General features: G+C 51.1%; 5 protein-coding genes across 5 annotated transcripts; 3 read left to right on the top strand and 2 right to left on the bottom strand.

Moving 5' to 3' along the window:
* Nucleotides 1–1,248: 1,248 nt before the first annotated feature.
* Nucleotides 1,249–2,594, bottom strand: BCR38DRAFT_458862 (WD domain-containing protein; the record flags this gene model as incomplete). The annotated part of the gene is made up of 5 exons (XM_040862221.1): nt 1,249–1,406; nt 1,458–1,872; nt 1,921–2,159; nt 2,278–2,351; nt 2,482–2,594. The coding sequence occupies 5 exons, from the start codon at nt 2,592–2,594 to the stop codon at nt 1,249–1,251; spliced, it is 999 nt and encodes a 332-aa protein (XP_040714139.1).
* A 436-nt stretch (nt 2,595–3,030) lies between these two features.
* On the top strand, nt 3,031–6,805 carry BCR38DRAFT_395127 (RIC1-domain-containing protein). Its single transcript, XM_040857627.1, has 3 exons — nt 3,031–3,642; nt 3,705–5,888; nt 5,936–6,805. Exons 1-3 carry the CDS (start codon nt 3,223–3,225, stop codon nt 6,632–6,634), a joined length of 3,303 nt encoding a protein of 1,100 aa, XP_040714138.1. The 5' UTR covers nt 3,031–3,222; the 3' UTR covers nt 6,635–6,805.
* A 180-nt stretch (nt 6,806–6,985) lies between these two features.
* BCR38DRAFT_438100 (casein kinase II, regulatory subunit) lies at nt 6,986–8,524 on the top strand. Its single transcript, XM_040860564.1, has 3 exons — nt 6,986–7,228; nt 7,295–7,540; nt 7,640–8,524. Exons 1-3 carry the CDS (start codon nt 7,169–7,171, stop codon nt 8,126–8,128), a joined length of 795 nt encoding a protein of 264 aa, XP_040714137.1. The 5' UTR covers nt 6,986–7,168; the 3' UTR covers nt 8,129–8,524.
* Nucleotides 8,525–11,656: 3,132 nt separating this feature from the next.
* Nucleotides 11,657–14,213, bottom strand: BCR38DRAFT_458860 (PAP2 superfamily-domain-containing protein; the record flags this gene model as incomplete). Its single annotated transcript, XM_040862220.1, has 4 exons — nt 11,657–11,695; nt 11,725–11,750; nt 12,912–13,933; nt 14,032–14,213. 4 exons carry the CDS (start codon nt 14,211–14,213, stop codon nt 11,657–11,659), a joined length of 1,269 nt encoding a protein of 422 aa, XP_040714136.1.
* A 2,781-nt stretch (nt 14,214–16,994) lies between these two features.
* Nucleotides 16,995–18,868, top strand: BCR38DRAFT_458859 (uncharacterized protein; the record flags this gene model as incomplete). The annotated part of the gene is made up of 4 exons (XM_040862219.1): nt 16,995–17,146; nt 17,468–17,644; nt 17,700–17,872; nt 17,937–18,868. 4 exons carry the CDS (start codon nt 16,995–16,997, stop codon nt 18,866–18,868), a joined length of 1,434 nt encoding a protein of 477 aa, XP_040714135.1.
* Nucleotides 18,869–19,623: the final 755 nt, after the last annotated feature.

Below are 19,623 nucleotides of genomic sequence, written 5' to 3'. Positions count from 1 at the left end.
AGATGTGCCAGAAATCGTTATCATTTGCATCAAAACAGAAGTGGGCGCTCCTCCTACATTGAGCGTGCCGCTGATCCGACCCCATCTAACGCTAATCTGCACACCGTCTCCAATAAGCCTTGCATCTTCACTGTGGCTCCTTTAACTGGAAAATGCCGTGCAACCTCTGGGCTGCTGGGCCTCCTAAGGCACGCAATTATTCCACCATCAGATTGAACATGTGTTTTGTACCCTGCAGGTGAGGTAATGCAAATAAATAACTAGGGACCGTTGTCGTGAGCAAGATACGAACTCCATGTTGCCAAGTGCATTAATAATCCAATATGCTGGGCAAGGAATGGGGCCGCATTTGCTAAAGGGTCCCGTCCCACCTCACATTACTGATCTGACATGAGCCGACCTGCTTTGCACGTGGAACAACGTGCTACAAACGATCGCCAGCTTGCAGCCAAGGGATCCCGACAACTCTTGATTCATTCCTCAGGGTACGAATGGAAGTAGGGAGTGTAGTGTTCCCAGAACTACAAGCTGCACAACGGGACACCCGATCAGCTGGATAGCGTCTAAAAATAAGCCGCGACTCTGTCGGCGGGTAACCTTATTTTGATTCTCCACCTCTGTCGGAAATTGGCTACAGCTCCGACTCCGTCAACCAATTCACCGACAATTTGCAGTCCTTCGCGTACTATAGTAACTCAACAATAACAAATGTAGGGATGTGATGTATGATTTAGATCCTTCGTATTCAATCCCCCAGATGATTTTCCTAGAGTTGTGCTCGCTTGTCTTGATAGACAGGCGTTGAGATACAACCCTTCTTGCTCTTAAGTCCGTCTAGCCTCGGGCTTTAGCCCAACAACGGATGTATTCGTCGTGCTGCGTGTCGTGGATTGTACCTTTAATATGATTGCGCGGATACGTCCAGATGGCCAGTGTAACAGACGTAAAGGCCAACTAAATACCATTTCACGGCCTGGTTTACGATTTGGCGCCGACAAATTCGTCAACCATAGCTCGAGTCACCCTCCACCGCGGCACTAACTCGGCTCCGCATTGCTCCGTGCTGACTGGACGGTACAGGCAATCCTGAATTGTTCGGCACGCACAACTCCTCGTAGCCGATCCAATTGAATGAGTCAGTAAGGGGCATTCTGAACACAGTTATTTGTCGACTTGCTCTTTTGCTGCTCTTATTTGCACGTAATAGCTCTTTAATATCAGGGCAATGGGGTTGCTGCGGTTCGGTTCCTATTTCGCGCCAGCACTAATGATTCGAAGCGTCCCCAAATCACTGTAGGCCAAAGCATATCGATTGGGGGCCCACGCTACCACAGGGCTCGGTGACGCTGTCTTGAAGGTGCATATGGGTTCACCTGTCTCAATGTACGCGATTTCCAAGCCGTTACCTGTTTGAAATTAGCAAAACCCTGGACCACATCGCTCGAGCTCGGGGTTACCTTCGTCACTGCCGCCAGCCACGTAGTTGCCGCAAAAGGACAGACTAATGCTTCGAACAGGGCCTACCATCTTCGTGATTGTTCTGACACAGTTCCACTCGGTGGTATCCCAGATGGAAATGAGCGCGTCGGTTCCTCCAGTAACAAGATACTTGTTGTATGGGTGTAATGCGGCGGATATGCAGGATGAAGTGTGTCCAGTAAGCTTCATCTCGGCCTCTGCTGGGTCTTTCCAGTCGTAGGTGTAGACAGGGTTGAATTCTGGGAAGGATAGGATTCTGGTTCGACCTTCGCCAGTCGTGACGTAGATTCTCTCTTTGCTCCAACAGAAAACCACCTGGTTTGTCGGCACATCTTGTTGGTGAGAAGAGACGGGAGTGTTTTGCGTTGGCGAAAGGACATACAGTATGTCGGCCTGCATGGTTTAGTCAGAGACACAAGATGGAGGACTCTTGGGTCGTACCTTGTTTCCAACAATGAGACTCTCACCATCTGCAGACCATGCCAAGGTAAAAGTTTCCCCAAGCCCCTTGACCTCGTTGATCAGCGTTCTGGTCCTGACGTCCCAGAATTTGACAGTCCCATCACTGCTGACGCTGCAAAGCTCAAGCTCCTTGACTGGATTGAAGGCGATCTTCTCAATCGGGCCCGAGTGTCCTTTCAGCTCCGTCGATTGACGAACATTCGGCTTGTCTACGTTCCCTGGAGCTTCATTAGCATCGGCCAATGCAGCAGAAGGTGACTCATCGGTATCCATATGACGAGGTCGTTTCTGATGTCCACAGTTCTTCAGAAGTCCAGATAGAGTTGGCGGACTTACAAACTCGGAGAGTCTTGTCTGCGGAGCCTGTTGCAACCCAGGTTCCCAAAGGGTTCCAGGCTATTGAGCGGATGCTGTGATTAAGGTCAGAACGGAGGAATGAGGCATGTGTATGGGAGGTTTGTAAGAAGACCCCAAGACGACCACAGCCATCGGTCGGGTATTATGCAACGCATTTATGGCACTGAGAGGAGAGTGACTTACTTGTTTGAACCTCTAACCGCAGCAGGGTCGTTGTAGGCAGTTGGCTTCAATGTCGGGAAGACGGCCTTGAATTTCTCAGGGGGGACTGCCGTCTTGGGTGGTACTCTAAGCATTTTCGACAACGTCTATTAGAAGCACGAGTCGAGTATATGTGGTTTTTGGCTCTGGGGGGAAGGGGGCGCCAGAAACTTGGATATCGTCAAGAAGATAGCCGGCAGTAGCTTGAATCGACAATATTCCTTGTAGATCTTGGGATGTTTGCGCAGCTGCCTTTGCTCACTCGGTCCAGGCTTGGAACGTACTCAACTCCAGATCGAGATGTAAAAGAAACCTCTCAACGGCCAAGGCTGGTGCTTGCAACATTGAAGGTTGTGGCCGCCACATTCTCAGTTGGATGAAAACGCGGCCCACATTCTGGCAAGCTCGGAGCCCCACCCAGAACTTCGAAGTGACAGGGGTCGGGTCGCTGCCGTAGTACCTGACGTTAGTATTGGAGATCAATTGGAGCTGAGCTGGTCGCCGGTCCCAAAATCACTGCCAATTGGCAGCGACCAGGATATTTTCACATACAACTATCTACTTACGTATCTTTTACCATGAAATAAACATCTCCCCCAATGGCGGAATGAATTAGCTTTGAATTTACAGACTCATTGGTTATCCACGCAACGTATATCATCACCTGTTTTTTCGGCTGGTATGAGGTGACGCGAATGAGGCCCCAGTTGGCTTGGAGCAGCCATGTACTGGCCCATTGGAACCCCTCGTATTTATGCGACCACCACTAGCCAAGCTGCAGCGAGACCAAGGGCCGTCGTCTCTCACGATGGCCTTGAGCCAAGTACAGGTGCCGACAACAGTTCTTTATTGAGCACAACCCCGTCAACGTCTCGAAACGACGAAGACAACACTCCCAAGGAAGCCAACCTTGATGTACCGCTGCAGGTCCCGCCGACGCCCTTCACACCCGCAACTCCGGCCGTCAACTCCGTCGAGCACGATTACTATCACGATGTATTTGCGCGAAGCTTCCAGGACCTGGCAGTGTCCGATGGAGCTGCCGTGCCGTCCGGCGAGCCTATTGTTGCCCTAAAAGTCTCTCGGACTGGTCATTTATTCGCTGTCATAACGCCCACCACTATGACGATCTGGCAGACCAAGGTGCGTCTCTGAAGCATATCGCTACGGCGCCTTGCCGTCAAGCTAACCTGGATTATCTGCAGCCCACAGTTATTCTCGCCGTGGTCGTACGCTCCGAGACTTCCATCAAATCTTACGGCGCCAACGTTGCTCTCTTGCTGCGGCCCGATTCCGCCATCTTCGTCGTCCAAACGAGCTCTGGTTACCTCATTACTTACTCCCTCGCCACAGACGCCGAATCCCGTGTGTACAAACCTCACTTCGCAGACCATAAAAACATTCAGAGACGGAGACAGAGTCATTTTGGCGGCCCTGGGAATACCGCCCCAGACCAGATTTTGCTAGGGCCCGGCGAAGGGTCTGGCGTCCGCGACGTCAGCGTTCGTTTTCGTAGGGTCATTAAAGTGGATGCCGGAATCGAATGTGCGCTTGCTCTTGACGATGAACTGGTCGTCGCTACCCGGAAACCCGCCGCCGTGCAGTGCATACGATGGACCCCCGACAGTACTGGTAGCCAGACAAGCACCGAACTTGTGAGTCGCATGGGCTGGCTAGAGAAGAAGACTTGTATTAAGGAGATGACGCATGACCGACCAATGAACCTGTCCACTTGGATTACCAGTGGTGGTAAAGCATTTGCTGTTCAGCGTAGCTCAAGCGCGCATGCTACCCAGTCACAAAATAACGGTAATGGCGAGGTGGACCCGAAGAAGCTGTTCAGAGGCTACTGCTTTCATTCCCCGCAAAGCGAGAGTAGTCATGCAGTGAGAGCAGTCATCAATGCAAGGTTCTCGCTCATCGCAGTAGGCTGCGCCGATGGATCTATCCACGTCTACTCTGCCAGGGACTACGTGGGCAATATTCCAGCTTCTCATGTGCACAACAACCCCGTATCACCAAAGGCGTCCGGATCCCTGACTGCCTTGACCTACTCACCTGACGGGTATTGCTTGTTTGCCGGCTATGAGAATGGCTGGGCAGCATGGAGCGTGTACGGGAAATCAGCAAGCCATAGCTTTGGCGTCAGTACCTCGGTAGCGTCCAACAACAAAGAAGAGTGGCTGTTGGGCATACGTGAAGCATGCTGGATAGGCGGTGCGTGTGAGCTCCTCCTCGTGGGTCGCCAAAACGAAGCCATTTGGGCACTGGAGATGGCACGCAGTGCCGTGACGGGCTGTTACAGCCCCCCCAATCTGTTTCGGACCGTCCTGCAGAGCTCTTCTAGCGTCATGGTTTACAGGGGCTATGACCTCCCGGACCTGACCAGTATTTCTGCGGAACCGTTCTTGTGGCACACCGCGAGGATCCCGTCCAACTATCTACTGAACCAATGGCCGATTAAATGCACTGTCGTCTCCTCTGATGGCAGGTATGTGGCGGTCGCTGGTCGACGGGGTCTCGCCCATTACAGTATCAACAGCGGCAGATGGAAGACATTCGCCAATGGAGTCATGGAAAACGAGTTTCAAGTCAGGGGTGGGATGTGCTGGTATCAACACATACTCGTGGCAGCTGTTGAAGCCAACAGGTCGTACGAGTTGCGTCTCTACTCTAGGGAAACGGCACTGGACAGCACAACGGTCATGTTCACGCAGCAGATGCCAGCCCCTATTGTTTTGATCACTCCGTCGGGTGAAGACTCACTTCTAGTGTACACATACGACAACCTACTTTATCATTTTGTCTTCGCGCCCGTAGCTGGTGCGCTGCGGCCAATCCAGGTCGGGCAAATTGCTTTTCACGGCATTGTCAGATCACCAGCCAGAGTCCGAGGTCTCAGCTGGATATTACCAGAGAGCCAATTAGTGGACGGTGACCCCTCTCAGGACGTTGCCGTGGCGTCGGTGCTTTTCTTAGTCGATGGAAAACTCGTCCTGCTGCAGCCATCCTTCAATAACGAAGGTCACCTCAAATATGACATGCGCGTCATATCACAGAACGTGGAATATTATATAAGCATGAGGGACCAGTCGTCAGTGCATATGCTAGGCCAGCCAAACGATCGCTTCTCTTTGGAAACCGAGGAAGTCAGTCTCCGAAATGCTCTTTGGGTTTTCGAGGGTCATGAGCTGAGAGCCTGGCCGGATATCCAGGACGTCCTAAGAGCTACGACAGACTCTACCAAGGAACTGCCTCCGACTGTGTTGATAGCAGTTGATTTCTATCCCCTATCTATCCTCATGAGCAAGGGCATCATTCTCGGGGTCGAGCCGGACTTGGTGCAACGGAGGGACATCAACTTCTCCTTCTTCCGCTTTTCCATTAGGGTAGGCACTTCCATGATTCAACTGCGGGCTATTACTGACAAACGCAGACTCATCTCTTTCTCCCCGCGATCCTGCGGTTCCACCTGACAAACAACAATTCCTTCGCTGCTCTGAAGCTAGCTCAAAATTATGAAAACTTAGAATACTTTGCTCATGCACTAGAAATCTTGCTTCATCACGTTCTCGATGAGGAGGTGGACTCGGCACCGGCCCCCGAAGCGGCCATTCTTCCCCGGGTACTGTCGCTACTATCATCGTTCAGACAGTATCTGGACATTGTAGTCCAGTGCACGAGAAAGACGGAGGTGAGATCGTGGCGAACCCTTTTTGCATATCTCCCGCCACCGGGAGAACTGTTTGAAGAGTCGCTACAGCGCGGGTCCTTGAAAACGGCCGGCGGGTATTTACTCATCTTACACACGTTTGAAGAGCTCGACACGGCATCAGAGCAGTCGGTCCGGCTATTCTCCCGCGCAATCCGAGAGGAGGATTGGGAACTTTGCAAGGAATTGGCTAGGTTCCTGGCGGCGATGGATGAGAGCGGCGAAACGCTGCGGGAGGCAATGCAGCTGGTCAATCTAAGGGTGGGACAGGACAGGGATGAGGCGGATTTGATGACTAGACTTGGTGTGCCGTCGTCGCGAAGGTTGAATGGGGGCACGAAACAGGACTCGGATATTGGTTCAGATGTGCAATCGGCGGCAGTAAGCGAAACGAGCAGTTTTGGGACTGCGAGTCCATCGTAGTTATGGCTGCGTATATGTAGAAAGTTGCATAGAGTTGCTTGTATTGGCGAAGGGGGATCAAATAACCAAGGTATGGAATGAAAGCGGGTATCTAAAACGAGAGGTTTCTGTTCTTTTTGGATTTGATTGTTTCAAGATCACCACGGCCCCTTTTTCTGCGTCGCTCGGAATGATGATGCCCATAACTACTACTGAGTATCCAAGTTCGTGATAAACACCGGCCAAAGTTTTGGGCCGAGGTACCCGGTAGCTCCCCCTGAAAAATGACCGAAAGCACAGTTGCACGGACCATGTTGCCTCGATGAGTGGTCGAGGCTAACTCGAGAGCAATTTCAACCCCACCAGCTGCGGTGAAATCGCGTCAATACCAATCCCCCACCTGGACGGCTGCAGCCTTATGATATCGTCGCCGCCGCCAGAATAGTATAGTTCTCGTCGGTGATGACACCGCCTCGGCATTTCTAGGACATCGATTGTTTAATTGCGCCGTCGTCACAGTCATCGGTGGCCACGAACCACCACCCGACCGCGCCCATGATGGACGAATTTGCTTCCGAGTCTGATAGCGACTACACGAGCTACTGGAGGGACTGGGTTAGTGGTTGATCCCTTGCTTTTGCTCCTGCTTTTGCTTCGCTGACTACCATCGCGGCCACACAGTTTATCTCATCCCGCGGCAATGAGTACTTCTGCGAAATTGACGAGGACTACCTCACAGACCGCTTCAACCTGACTGGCCTTAACACGGAAGTTCAGTACTACCAGTATGCGCTCGATCTCATCACCGACGTCTTCGACCTCGATTGCGACGATGACATGAGAGAGACGATCGAGAAGTCGGCCCGCCATCTGTACGGCTTGATTCATGCGCGCTACATAGTCACGACTAGGGGTCTGTCTAAGATGGTATGTGCTGATGCTGGCGCTGTTGCCGTAGTATAGTCCTTCCAGCACGGGAAACCACAGACGAATAACTTGGATGACTGACCGTGTTGGTCCCAATAGCTTGACAAGTACAAGAAAGCCGACTTTGGCAAATGTCCCCGCGTCTTCTGCCACTCGCACCCGCTCCTCCCCATGGGCCAAACCGACGTGCCGAACCAGAAGCCCGTCAAGCTCTACTGTGTCCGCTGCGAGGACGTCTACAACCCCAAGTCGTCCCGCCACGCCGCCATCGACGGTGCCTACTTCGGCACCTCGTTCCACAATATCATGTTCCAGGTCTACCCGGCCCTCGTCCCGCCCAAGAGCTCCGAGCGCTATATCCCCCGCGTCTATGGCTTCCGTGTCCACGCCCCGGCCGCCTTAATTCGCTGGCAGAACATGCAACGCACCGAAATGCTGCGGCGGTTGCGCAAGCTCGAGGTCGAGAGCGGCTTCAAGAATGATAATGGTGAGGTGGATTTGGATGAGGAAGATGACGAGGACGAGGATGATCTGGATGCTGAGAACGATGTCCTTATCGAGGGGACCGGTATGAATGTCGTTGGTTGATGGATATCGTAACAGAAAGGAATAAAGACAGAAGAAATCCACCGACGCCCGGCTGTATGGGTTTGCATGGGGACTTGTCGGAATCGAAGCCCTGTGTTAGGAGGTATTGCGGCAGCATTCATAGGAGGCGGCATCGGGCTTTGCGCATGCTGGCGTTTCAGATGGCTGGATTTTGCGATGGCGTTTGAAAGAGATTCCCCAGTATCGTCATTCTTAATAGGATTGCAAATAGGAACATGTGTGTATTCACCAATGCTGCCGCTCTTCTATCGCCTGTATGGTATTTAGGAATTCGTAGGCTTCTCAAGTATCATTTCGTCGCCATTGTCTTCGTTATATAGGGCATGGCGGCTTGTGCACCACAGCATCGATGGTAGTAGACTTATAAATGAGCTGGGCGGAGTTTGACGAGGAACAGCTGCCGAGGTAGCGTCTTGCTCGTAAAACATGCCGCATCACCGGCAGACTTCCGGGCCGTCCCGCATGCTTTGGCACGACACTTATCCCGGCCCGCAACTTCGATGATGCAGTGCATATCGGCAGCAGAACAGAATCGACCAACTTGGACTAGTTCCCTTGGGTGAATCGGGTCGGGTATACAATGTCGGTATCATTATCAGATTAAGTTCCAAGACCTCCATCCATAACGGGACAGACGTCGTCTTGGGCTCAACTGTACTTTCCGGGCAGGAAACTGGGGGGTAATGCACTTAATAAGAGGATTAGGAGATAGACTTGGCGAATTCAACAAGTGCCCTCTTTCTGTGCTTGTGAAGAATCGTTGCTGCGACTGGGAGGGATAAGGATGACGAGTATGAGGACGGCGAAGGCGTAGCTTCAGTTGAGTCTTTAGATTTGAGCGATGGACAGCCTTGCCTGCAGGTATCTTAGTTCCGGAAACCATGAAAGGAGGTCAAACAAAGGTAAGAGGCCAGCCCCTCTAATAATTATGAGGTAGGTTATGTTACCAAGTTTCGCGTCGTACTTATGATCGAAACATACAGAGAGTTCTTCGCTTGAGGGCCTCCTGAAGGATGCTAACATTTCCGTTCCTCGAAGGGTCGTTTTATTGTTGCCGATTATTCTGCACTCACTGGGCTGACTGAGCCTGGCCATAGAGCGGGACGGTTTGTTAGACCTGATGGAAGCACCGTCTATGCCTGATGGGACCTACTTAGAACTCACGAGTCTTGCCAGTTCTCTGTCCTGTCTTCATTATTCCTCGAGGGCACAACGTTACTGCCAATTATGGAGTTCTGCAAGCACAGGTTATTCTTCGCCCGAAATCTTCGTCGGGCAGAAACGAAGCGGCCTTCATGTAGTAGAGGTGTACGGTATGTAGGCAACAAAGCAGGCAAAGTATCTCAGGATGGCGATGGGTTGACCAGCAGGAAGTACACTTCATCCACACCCCTATCCAGGCTCTGATTGCATCGATGTCCAATCCCGATTGCGATCTACCCGCCGCCGTGGAGGCCCATCGACAATACAGACCATCAACGCCAGGAGCCGGCAGGGTTCCTCATCAAGAATGCCTACTTCACGCTATAACTGGTCAAACTCCCAAGTGGACACGGCGAGCAACGAGAACAGGCAGCTCGTTACAAGATCACGGTTCGATATGATTCATGCACAAACGAATACGAGATGATGGCAAGGAACCAGTCGAATTCGGATATCCAGAATCGTCAGCCTGTTGCTCAACGACAGGTACCTGAAGATCCTGGAGTGGGTTTGCCAGCTCTCGGTTCATATTTCAACCTATGCTACGTATTCATGTTTGGCTGCTCCAAAGTAGATGGTGGAAGTGTCCGTGGCATCTGTGAACTCCTCGTTCTCCACCATCTCATGTATCGCATACAAATGATACGTGGGCTGAAGACCATCCCCAAGCCTTACGAATGTTTCCGTCTCATCAGTCTCATCGGAGGATTTAGCACGGGAGGGCAAATCATCTCGGTGCTTACCAAGTTCCGTACGACCGTCCAAGAATATATCGGCAGCTACTATTCGCTCGCCGAATGTGTCTTTAGGGAGAGCAATAAGGCTAATTCAGGCACATTTACTCGCCTTACAAAGTTTGCGAGAAGTGGCTCAGACCCGCAACCTATTTTCAAAGCAGAGGAGCTTGAAAAGCTGTGGAAGATGTTACATACTTGCGCGTGGAAGATAGGGAAGTAGGGGCTTCAACAACCCTGACATGGGGAATGAATATGTCACATATCATCGCTACAAGGCTCTGCTGATAGGTTCTAGATTCATCTTCATGCTAGGGACGGTAACAGCTCGGTACCCTGTACGCCTCAGAACATATGCGAGCGCAATCGAATGTGATGGGGAATACCCTGACGGCTTTGAATCTCCTGAAGCTCTGCTCAAATCTCTGAAAAAGCTCGTTATCTGCACCGCAGCCTTCCATGTTGGAGCTGCTTTATCTCGCCACGTTTCCTACAGGTGGGCGGCTTGGAACGCGAGCGAAAGCGGGCGAATATTTGAGAGGGTTCCCTGGCTTTTCATTCAACATTCATTCAATGCATCTGCGAGGCCGTATTCAACTTTGAACAAATGTAGGGAAGACAGTAGACAAGTTTCAATATGTTAGGGGGTTGGTGTTTTCAGAGTTAACACACTTCTCCCGATGAATTCAACTCATTCGGTGCGTATGGTTCGCGCTCAATGCATGCCAATGCCTTGCGGTTAGCAGGGCGTTATCATAGTTGGGAGGGGAACAAGTGATCCTGCAAGTGGCGACGCCCGGAAAAGTAGCCAGTCTATGAGAAATATAGAGTCCGGGAATACACAAACCCACACTGCAAAGTTCCATTGCGTAAAAGATTGAAGACAGACCAACCGGTCTTGTACCGGCGTGCTATGGCCTCAAGGCTCTCTCAGCCTGACAGCAGATCGGTGAATGTACAGGCAGTAAAGTGACACAAAGCTGTCGCACTCAGGCTTAGTATGCAACATAAAATGCAACATAAAATGCAACATAAAAGGACAGGAAGAGTCGATATAACTTGTCAAGATATATCCGACTGGTACACCCGAAATAAGCATAGCACAACAAGGTTCCTACAGGGACAAAATTCGGACAGCGGCCTGCAGATGCATCAGTCTAAGCTGGTAGCTTACTGGCTTAACTCCCGGGAGGCGCTCGGCAGAGCATAGCGGAGTGCAGATATAACGGTAATGCCAACGAGAAAGGCCTCGGTAGAATAGGCTGGAAGCATCAGAGGTGCTTGCCGAGTTTCATATTGAAACTTCTTTTCTCCAACTTCCTCGTGATAACCGCCAGTTTCGTTCTTTGTACAAAGAGGCGGAACCCCGAATGGATATCTCCAGGCTGGCGGGAAATCTTGCCGGTGGACAGACTCAGGGATCCCGAAGACCATAATAGGACAGCAAAGACAGATAGCACCAAACTAAAGTCGGCTCACCCAATGCTCCATACGTAAAGGGGTTCAGGAGAACCAGCGTGGGCGTGGTCATCAAGGCATAGCCCAAAGCGCTTCTGGTTCTGTGAGACATCTACTGTGGAAATGTATCAGCAGCGTTCGTTGGGATATCCTTGGCTCGCTTGAACATATATTCAACACCCGGACTGTGGCCAGGTGCGCAACCGCTAGAACTATATTTCCATGGCTAGGACGGAATGGGCCCCACGCCTTGGGGCGTGGAACACAACCGGCTTTGACACAAGCTTATTTATTCCGCTTTCGGTGGCACGCCTACTGCAGCCGGCCACAGACGGTTGGTTTTTCCTTGATGGAGAACCCGTGGCATCGCTACAGCATGGCATCCAAAATATTGACAACCCGCATGTGCAACGTTATATTACACATAATAAACGCCTTGACTAGTGGATCACTGCGCTTCGATTTTTTCAACGATGATTCGACCCTGGATATTTCTGTGTAGCCCCGGTGTAGGACCCGACCATTGATACCATGACACTTTTGACTCACGACAGCAGGATCGACTCGACAACAGCAACGCCCGGAACCTCTTGTTCCTCGACCGTCCGATACAGCGACTCTTCGAGCTTGCGACTGGTATGATGACTAGCTTCAATCGCTCTTCCGCAACAAGGGTGCTTTGATGCTCTTTCGGGGTTGTTTATATCATACCCAGAGTATATCAGCCTATCAGCTGTCATGTTCCAATATTGGTAGCTGGCAACTCCGTATGGAACTTCTCTTTCCAATATCTTGTAATATCACTGGCATGATGACCCACCACCTTGGCGCGTTGTACTTGTTGGCGTATTTCTCCATCCGAGTCCATGGTAAGCGAAGTATACGCACAGCCGTTCAACCGAGCGGCGTGGTTGCCTAACAGGATTTACCTGGAATTGTGAGGTTGGCGGCAAGAGTTGATTAGCAACAAGTTCGCACTTATGTTTTGGATGGCATGTCACCAAGGGAACATGTTGGTTAGGTGAAGTCAAATACATCAAATTCATGTGCAATCTCAGTGGTATCCCTTTACGCCAGGCAAGTAGAGGATTTGCCCCGAATACGCCACGTTGTTGTACAACAGCCAGAAGTTGGCCGTTTAATTCAGATAACACCTCTGTTTGTCATATCCCCCGTATTCCGAGCCCAGTGCCAGTGTCCGGGAGACCTTTATATCCGATTTTGGTCCATGTCATGCTCATTTCTTACACCCATGTCATCGTGCATTTGCACTGGGACCCTCGAGTGTTCTGCGTGGTCTAAGGTCGAAATATCAGTGTTGTCGAACTGTTTTGCCGCTCGATGACGGACTCCCATCTCGATATCACCCGGTGCTTGTCCCGCTTGTGCTCCTTCCTCAGCGCTTCGGCGAATCCAGTGCTTCTTATCCGTGGCGTAACTGTATGATCCGACCCCTGCCCAGAACGCCTTATCACTGCTCCGAGGCGCCCAAGCCCAGCCGGCGCCCTGGCTAATCGGCAAATGGTAGTATCGGAATGCAAACCAGGCGCAAATCAGACCAATCATGAAACCGAAGAGGATGTCAAACCCGTGATGGCGGAAATCAAACCATCGGGAGCTCGCAATGAAGATGGAGCCAAAGAACGGTAGTGCGGTCAAAAGCAGAAGATATAATGGAGGCGCGGCGGCTTGTTTCCGCACTGCAAACACCGCTGTACTGTGTTCTGCGATTTGTTTCGAAACCGCTGGATCGTCAGGAGCCGAAATATCGTCCACAGCCTGCGATGATACGGAGTGCACAGGCTCGTACACCTTTCGATTACCAGCGTTGGGCATGCGCGATGGGAATGACGACATAGCGCTTGAGTCAGTGGTATACGAGCCGGGGGCCATGAACGGGATCACAACGGCAAACTTGCTGGCTAAGAAGAAGGAGAGGTAGATCAAGCCAGCAGCAGCAGAGCTAGAGTGCCCAGAAGGATAGCTGCGGAAACCATCGTCCAGTATCGACTTGTCGGTACTTTGGCAGATAGCTGCTGATACTAAGCGGCCATCGCTTGCGAAAGAGAATCCTCCAACGATATAATCTCGCATGTTGTCGATGTCGGGCTTGCATCGAGACAACATATCCGGTCGCGGTTTGCCGAATAGGTTCTTCATTCCGCTGGTAATGAACCAGGCTGAGCAGAGGGAGAAGGCCAGTCCTAGCCATCCTATGTGAAGCTCCCACAACTTTCGTTTCCAAATCAAGGCCTTAGGTGTGCCCGCTGGAACGGTGGGGCCCGGCACGAAGACCAGAGTGACGAAGAGTATAACCACGATTGGTAGGGCTGCGACGCAAAGTAATAGGGTCATCGTGTCGACCGTCTCGTGCTCGGTAAAGGGGAAGCTATAATGAGGTTAGCTGCTTGGGCACACCGGGTTCCCAGCCAATGGATTAAAGCACCACGGGTAGCTTGCTGGTGGTTTGCGACTGCTTAAACATACGATATGTTGGGGTCCTCCAGAAGAAAGGGCCTCTTATTTGGAGTGACGTTGCCTAATATTGTGCCTATGGCACCAGCAGCTGCTATACATAACCAGTCGGTAATGTATGAAGCTATTAGGACGAAAGGCATTTTGGGTTTGGGTTTCTGCCTCGCCGGCAAAGGAAAATCTAGATCGGGCATCTTCTGGTAGGTGCGGTAGCTTGTTGGTGGAGAGAGGAGAGGAGTTACGTGAAGGTGAGGACGGTGGCTGTCCTCTGGCATTTCAATCAACGGGGAATGCGACCGCAGCTGCTCTCTCCCGAACAGCAGTCGTCGAAAGAGAGTCAGACGCTTGCGGGCTGTGGGGACGGGCCTAGTCTTTGGGTCGGTACAGTACAGCATGCAAAAGGCGGCGAAACGTTGAAGTTTGCGCAGATGTGTGGGCGTTCGAGTTTTGGCACTGTTGACTGTCTCGATGTGGTGTCGATGCTTCCAGAGATTTACGGTTGCGCTGGCACACCTGCTTTGCTGTACCAACGGGGATGGGGCTTGCGCTGCGCCCAGAAGAATGGAACTCTAGAACTGAGACAGATCCGGTGAAGGGTCTTGAGTGTTTGGCTCCAGCTGAGTTGGACTGTGGATGGGCCCCTAATCGTGTTCTAAATGCCTAGAGTTTCTTAGCCTGACGTCTGCCAGGAGCCACAGCCACTCGGAGCCGCGCGGTGAAATGGCCCAATTGCGTTTAGATTTTCTTTTTGGGGATAAGATCGAGCTCTGCCGGGCCGCTAGACAAATCTTAAATGGTAATTGTAGGGGTAACGCGAACTCTGAAGTTGACGGACGAGTGAGGAGACGGTAATGCAAACAAAGAGTTTCTCAACAACCTAGCCTACAAAAGCTAAATGAATAGAACGTCAGTCCTCTAGCAGTTCTCTAGCAGGCTGACTGCTTACTTTGTAATCATTTTCTTCATTCTGTGAGACGTCAGCTGTCGTAGTGAGCCAAGCAACCAAAAGCGGCGTGTGAAATTAGTTAAAGTCTCACTCAACGGGGCTGTGCAAATTCACGGCATCGAGGCTGGTAAGTCAATGACAACAAAGATCAACGGTCTCAGGTGACGATAGTTTGCCGCTGGGTTTAAAACCGGTGGGGTGGCCATCGATTGCGTTTTTTTCGAGATGCAATAAGCGCCATCACGAGCTGTCTCATCTAGCCAATTTGTCGAGTGGTGTCGAGGCCGACGAAGGCAGATACAAAGACGCCAGTTGAAGATCTCGTTTCGACGGCGCTCTGAGGCATCGACTCGGCGGGATCAATCGCGAAGTATGAAGAGCTTCTGCTTTGCAGCGTAATTCGTTGCTTTTATTAACAAGCATAAAACCTGTGTCGTATCCTCGACGTTTCGTTGTCTCTTGGTTGCTTGAAGATCAGCATGGCTCACGAGGAAAAAACCTCAAGAAAAGATGTTGGTTTCGAGCACGCAACATGAGCTGTAGAAGCAAAGACAAGTAACCCAAGGTGTAGATATTTAGCTGTTCAGTCTTGCATCGCGGCTTGACAGCCATTATCCACGCCTCAATCTGGGAAAGTCAATGGTGCGGCGTCCGTCATTGCGGCAAACACCGGGCCTTCCCTCGACGTATCGGCTTCCGACGCTGCCGGGCCTGGGGCGATTGATCGTCACTGTTGGCAGACCACCAAGTCACCAACCACCTCCAGATGTTGGTTGTCATCAAGCTGAAAAAGCTCGAACCACGGATTTGCGACCCGATCGCTCGCGTCTCTACTATTTCGTACCGCTGCCCAAATTGACTATTGAATGGCCTTCACCAGGTCGTGGCGGCACAATATATTAGGATCACGTTGTCACCGGAATTCAACACCAGTCAGCTTACCTCGGAGACTGCGCGTAGCCGGCCGAGAGAGCCCCGGACTGGGGAGGCTGTCGATCGCAAATGCTTCCCCGTCAGTGCCCCGTCTTCTGTTGGAATGACCCTGAGCCGCAACGCATGGTCCTTCGTAAACTCCAAACCACTAATTTCCAAAAACGCCCATTACTGTAAGTTGCATTACTGCAGGCTTACCAATGATGACCGTTGTTCCAACGCATGCCGCCAAGAAAGCTAGGAACGCCACCGAAGTGTGTGGGTGAGTTATTTCCGAGCATGGTCATCTCCAGACGTTTCTCTTACCGCCGGAACAAGATCCTAAACTGGACTGCCTTAGTCGTTATGTAAGCAGTAATAACTAAGTCATCTTGAGCTGGACTCGTTCTCCTTCGCGCATACAGGAAACCCTTGTTAGTTGTTGACTAGCCGCTTTGGCTCAGACGACTCTCCTGGTTGGAAATTTGCCAAGACAACTCGATCTCGAGATCTCGTGGGTCTTCGTATTCCTTTTCTTGGACAAACCAGGTCAGACCTGGTCAGGCCAGGTTCGGGCGCGGCTAACAACTCAATGTGTAGATGACGAGAACACGCAACCCTGCTCTTTCCCCAAGGCTGACCAATGGGCGCAGAGCTGAGCACGGAAAAGACTACCCGACTACTTGAGGCTGCTCTTTGCTGGCATTTCTTCCTTCCACCAACGCTCGTTCCCCCGTCACCCCCGTTGCAGACTCCACATACCGGAATCCTGCATTCTGCACTTGATTAGTACTACTCCTGGGCTACTCGCAACATGATTGCATGACCCCTTCATTCAAGACGGGATCAGAGTCCAGGGACGGAGGGACGGTTAGCAAGGCTAGCCAAGGGCCTTTTGTCGTCCGAGCATCATCCGTTCAACGTGCTGGTCCACTTGTCAGAATAAATAAATGAAAAGGATATCAAGCAATCATGATATACTTAATGACAAAGATTCCTCTTCCGGATCTGAGCCCATTTTTTCACGACTCCTCACCCACTTGGTCCAGTTGACTATCACATTCGTTACATACAAACACCGTCACTCGTTGAATCGGTTTTGACAATGCGTTCTGTCATGTTCTTGTCTTTGGCAAGCAGCCTTGCGATTGCCTCTGCTTCCTCGGTCCTGCAATTGAAGCGTGCCGTCTCACCTGACGATACTTGTGGCAACACTGGAGCTGGCACCAAGGGCTACACATGTGCTACTGGTCAATGCTGCTCTCAATAGTTGGTCTCCTTTTTTTTTTCTTCGAAAGGTCTTCTGTCTTTGGTCTGTTTTGTTGCAAACCCCTTACACGATTTTGTCTTTTAGCGGTTATTGTGGAACGACGACAGACTACTGCGATACTGGCTGTCAGACTGCTTTCGGCACTTGCACCACAGCAGTAGACACGGGCACTGTATCTCCAGATTTAACCTGCGGAACTACCGGCGCCGGGACGGCAGGTTACACTTGTCCTGAAAGCGACAGTTGTTGCTCTGCGTAGTGCGTTTACAGTTTGTTTTGTTGTTGCTAAAGGGGGCACATATTGACATAGTGACATATAGCGGCTACTGTGGTAGCACCACTGACTATTGCGGCGATGGTTGCCAGAGCGCATTCGGCACCTGTACCGCGGGAACTGGCACTGGCGATGGTGGCGACGGCGGTAGCTCCAGCGGCCGTTGCGGTCCTACCCAAGGAAATGCTGTCTGCAGCTCGACCGAATGCTGCTCTGCCGAAGGGTGAGATGGACTGAAGATAAAGTATCAGCTCGAGGTTTCACTGACACGAAGCCAGGTATTGCGGCACCACGGTTGATCATTGCAAGGCTCCTGACTGCTTGTTCCAATATGGGCCGGCTTGTGATGCTAACAAGATCCCTGCTGGCACGAACACGTCGACCTTGACCCGATCGAAGGTGGGCACTGTCCTTTACGGCGGTGCCGGCATCTACGACTGCGTGGAGACTGGTAGGCACTTACTATTCTATTTGGACCTGAACGTTAGAATCAGCCGGCACTAACAAGTCTTCAGGGGTTGTTGCCTTGACCTACGACGATGGACCGAGCGAATACACCAGCGACCTGCTCGACCTTCTCGCCAAGTACAGTGCTAAAGCGACGTTCTTCATCACGGGTAACAACAATGGCAAGGGTGAGATCGACAACGCCAGTTTGCCGTGGCCTGCAGTCATCAAGCGCATGCACGCCGATGCGCACCAGATTGCCTCTCACACGTGGTCCCATGCCGACCTGTCTGCCATCACTTCGGTCCAGCGCAAAAACGAGATGATCAAGAACGAGATGGCCTTACGAAACATCTTGGGCTTCATCCCCACTTACATGCGCCCGCCTTACTCATCGTGCACCGCCGCTAGTGGCTGCGAGTCTGACCTGGCTGCTCTGGGCTACCACGTCACTTACTTCGACCTTGACACACAGGACTACCTCCACACCACAGCCGACTTGATCCAGACGTCCAAGGATGTCTTCGATCAATTCTTCGTCAGCCGTAGCAACACCACCGACGACGCACTAGCCATCGCCCACGATATTCACTTTCAAACCGTCTATAATCTAACCGAGTACATGCTCCTCGGCCTCCAGACCCGCGGCTACCGCACCGTCACCGTTGGGGAGTGTCTTGGCGATCCGGTTGCGAATTGGTATAGAATTGACAGTGCGGCTTCTGTAAGTTCCCAGGTCAGCTCTACTACTTCCAAGGCTACTTCCACGCCCAAGGTTTCTTCTACTGCCAAGGCCACTTCTACTCCCAAGACATCTACTACCAAGGCCACTTCTACTAAGGCCACTTCCACTAAGGCCACTTCCACTAAGGCCACTTCTACTTCCAAAACTTCTGCTACTACCCAAATGACTCCTACCACCAAGTCCTCTTCCACTTCCACCAGGCGTGCCACTACCACTACTTCCCCTTCCCCATCCACAAACAATTCAGGTCAGTAGAGGAACAACAACACTTTGCCTTGATTGGAGTTTGTCACTTATCTTGATGCTTTTCTTTCGATTTTACTGAAGTTTAAGTACCTGCTCAGTTTATATGCGTGACAGACAGAAAACTTTGCTAACTTTTGCGAAAGTAGGCAACTGGCTTTGTTCGATGAATAAGAAGTGGTGCACTTAATTACCCGATGATGTGGGCACGGTTTTCTCGATTTAAATGGGAGTTATGCATCACAGGCATATTCAATATATGCCGAGTATGTATACGGGCAAGCACTCACTCCATCACCATGGATTGGGGTGGTATGCAAAAGTAATGTCGCTTATGTTTTAGCATGAGATTACATGTATAAAGATGTAAGCATTTGGGCATTGAGTAATGAAGTTGATGGATAGAATGTACAAGTAAATCCCTTTAATTTAATGATATTTTGCGTGGCGACATTAGCTTGAACGGATTTTCATATATGTCTGGGATATCCATCAGTTCTGAAGTTTATCACGTCGTGACCGTCTCCCTCAAAGCATCTCTAATATGGTAGCCTGGAAACTTGCCTACTGCAAGTTGGCAAGCAATCGCAGACCATAGTTTTCATATTAAGATATCAAAATTTTCGATTACAGGTTTGAAAGAAGGTTCTTGATCTAGAACGAGAGTTATGTCCTATTTATAAGGTCGTGGTTCGATGATGCATGGGTGGTTGTTTATACCACACAAGCTGTAAGAATAGCAACTCATATTTATGTGAATATTAGGT

The sequence above is a fragment of the Pseudomassariella vexata genome, assembly GCF_002105095.1.
Source record: "Pseudomassariella vexata strain CBS 129021 chromosome Unknown BCR38scaffold_9, whole genome shotgun sequence".
NCBI classification, from domain to species: domain Eukaryota; kingdom Fungi; phylum Ascomycota; class Sordariomycetes; order Amphisphaeriales; family Pseudomassariaceae; genus Pseudomassariella; species Pseudomassariella vexata.
This window is presented reverse-complemented; position numbering and strand designations above follow the sequence as displayed.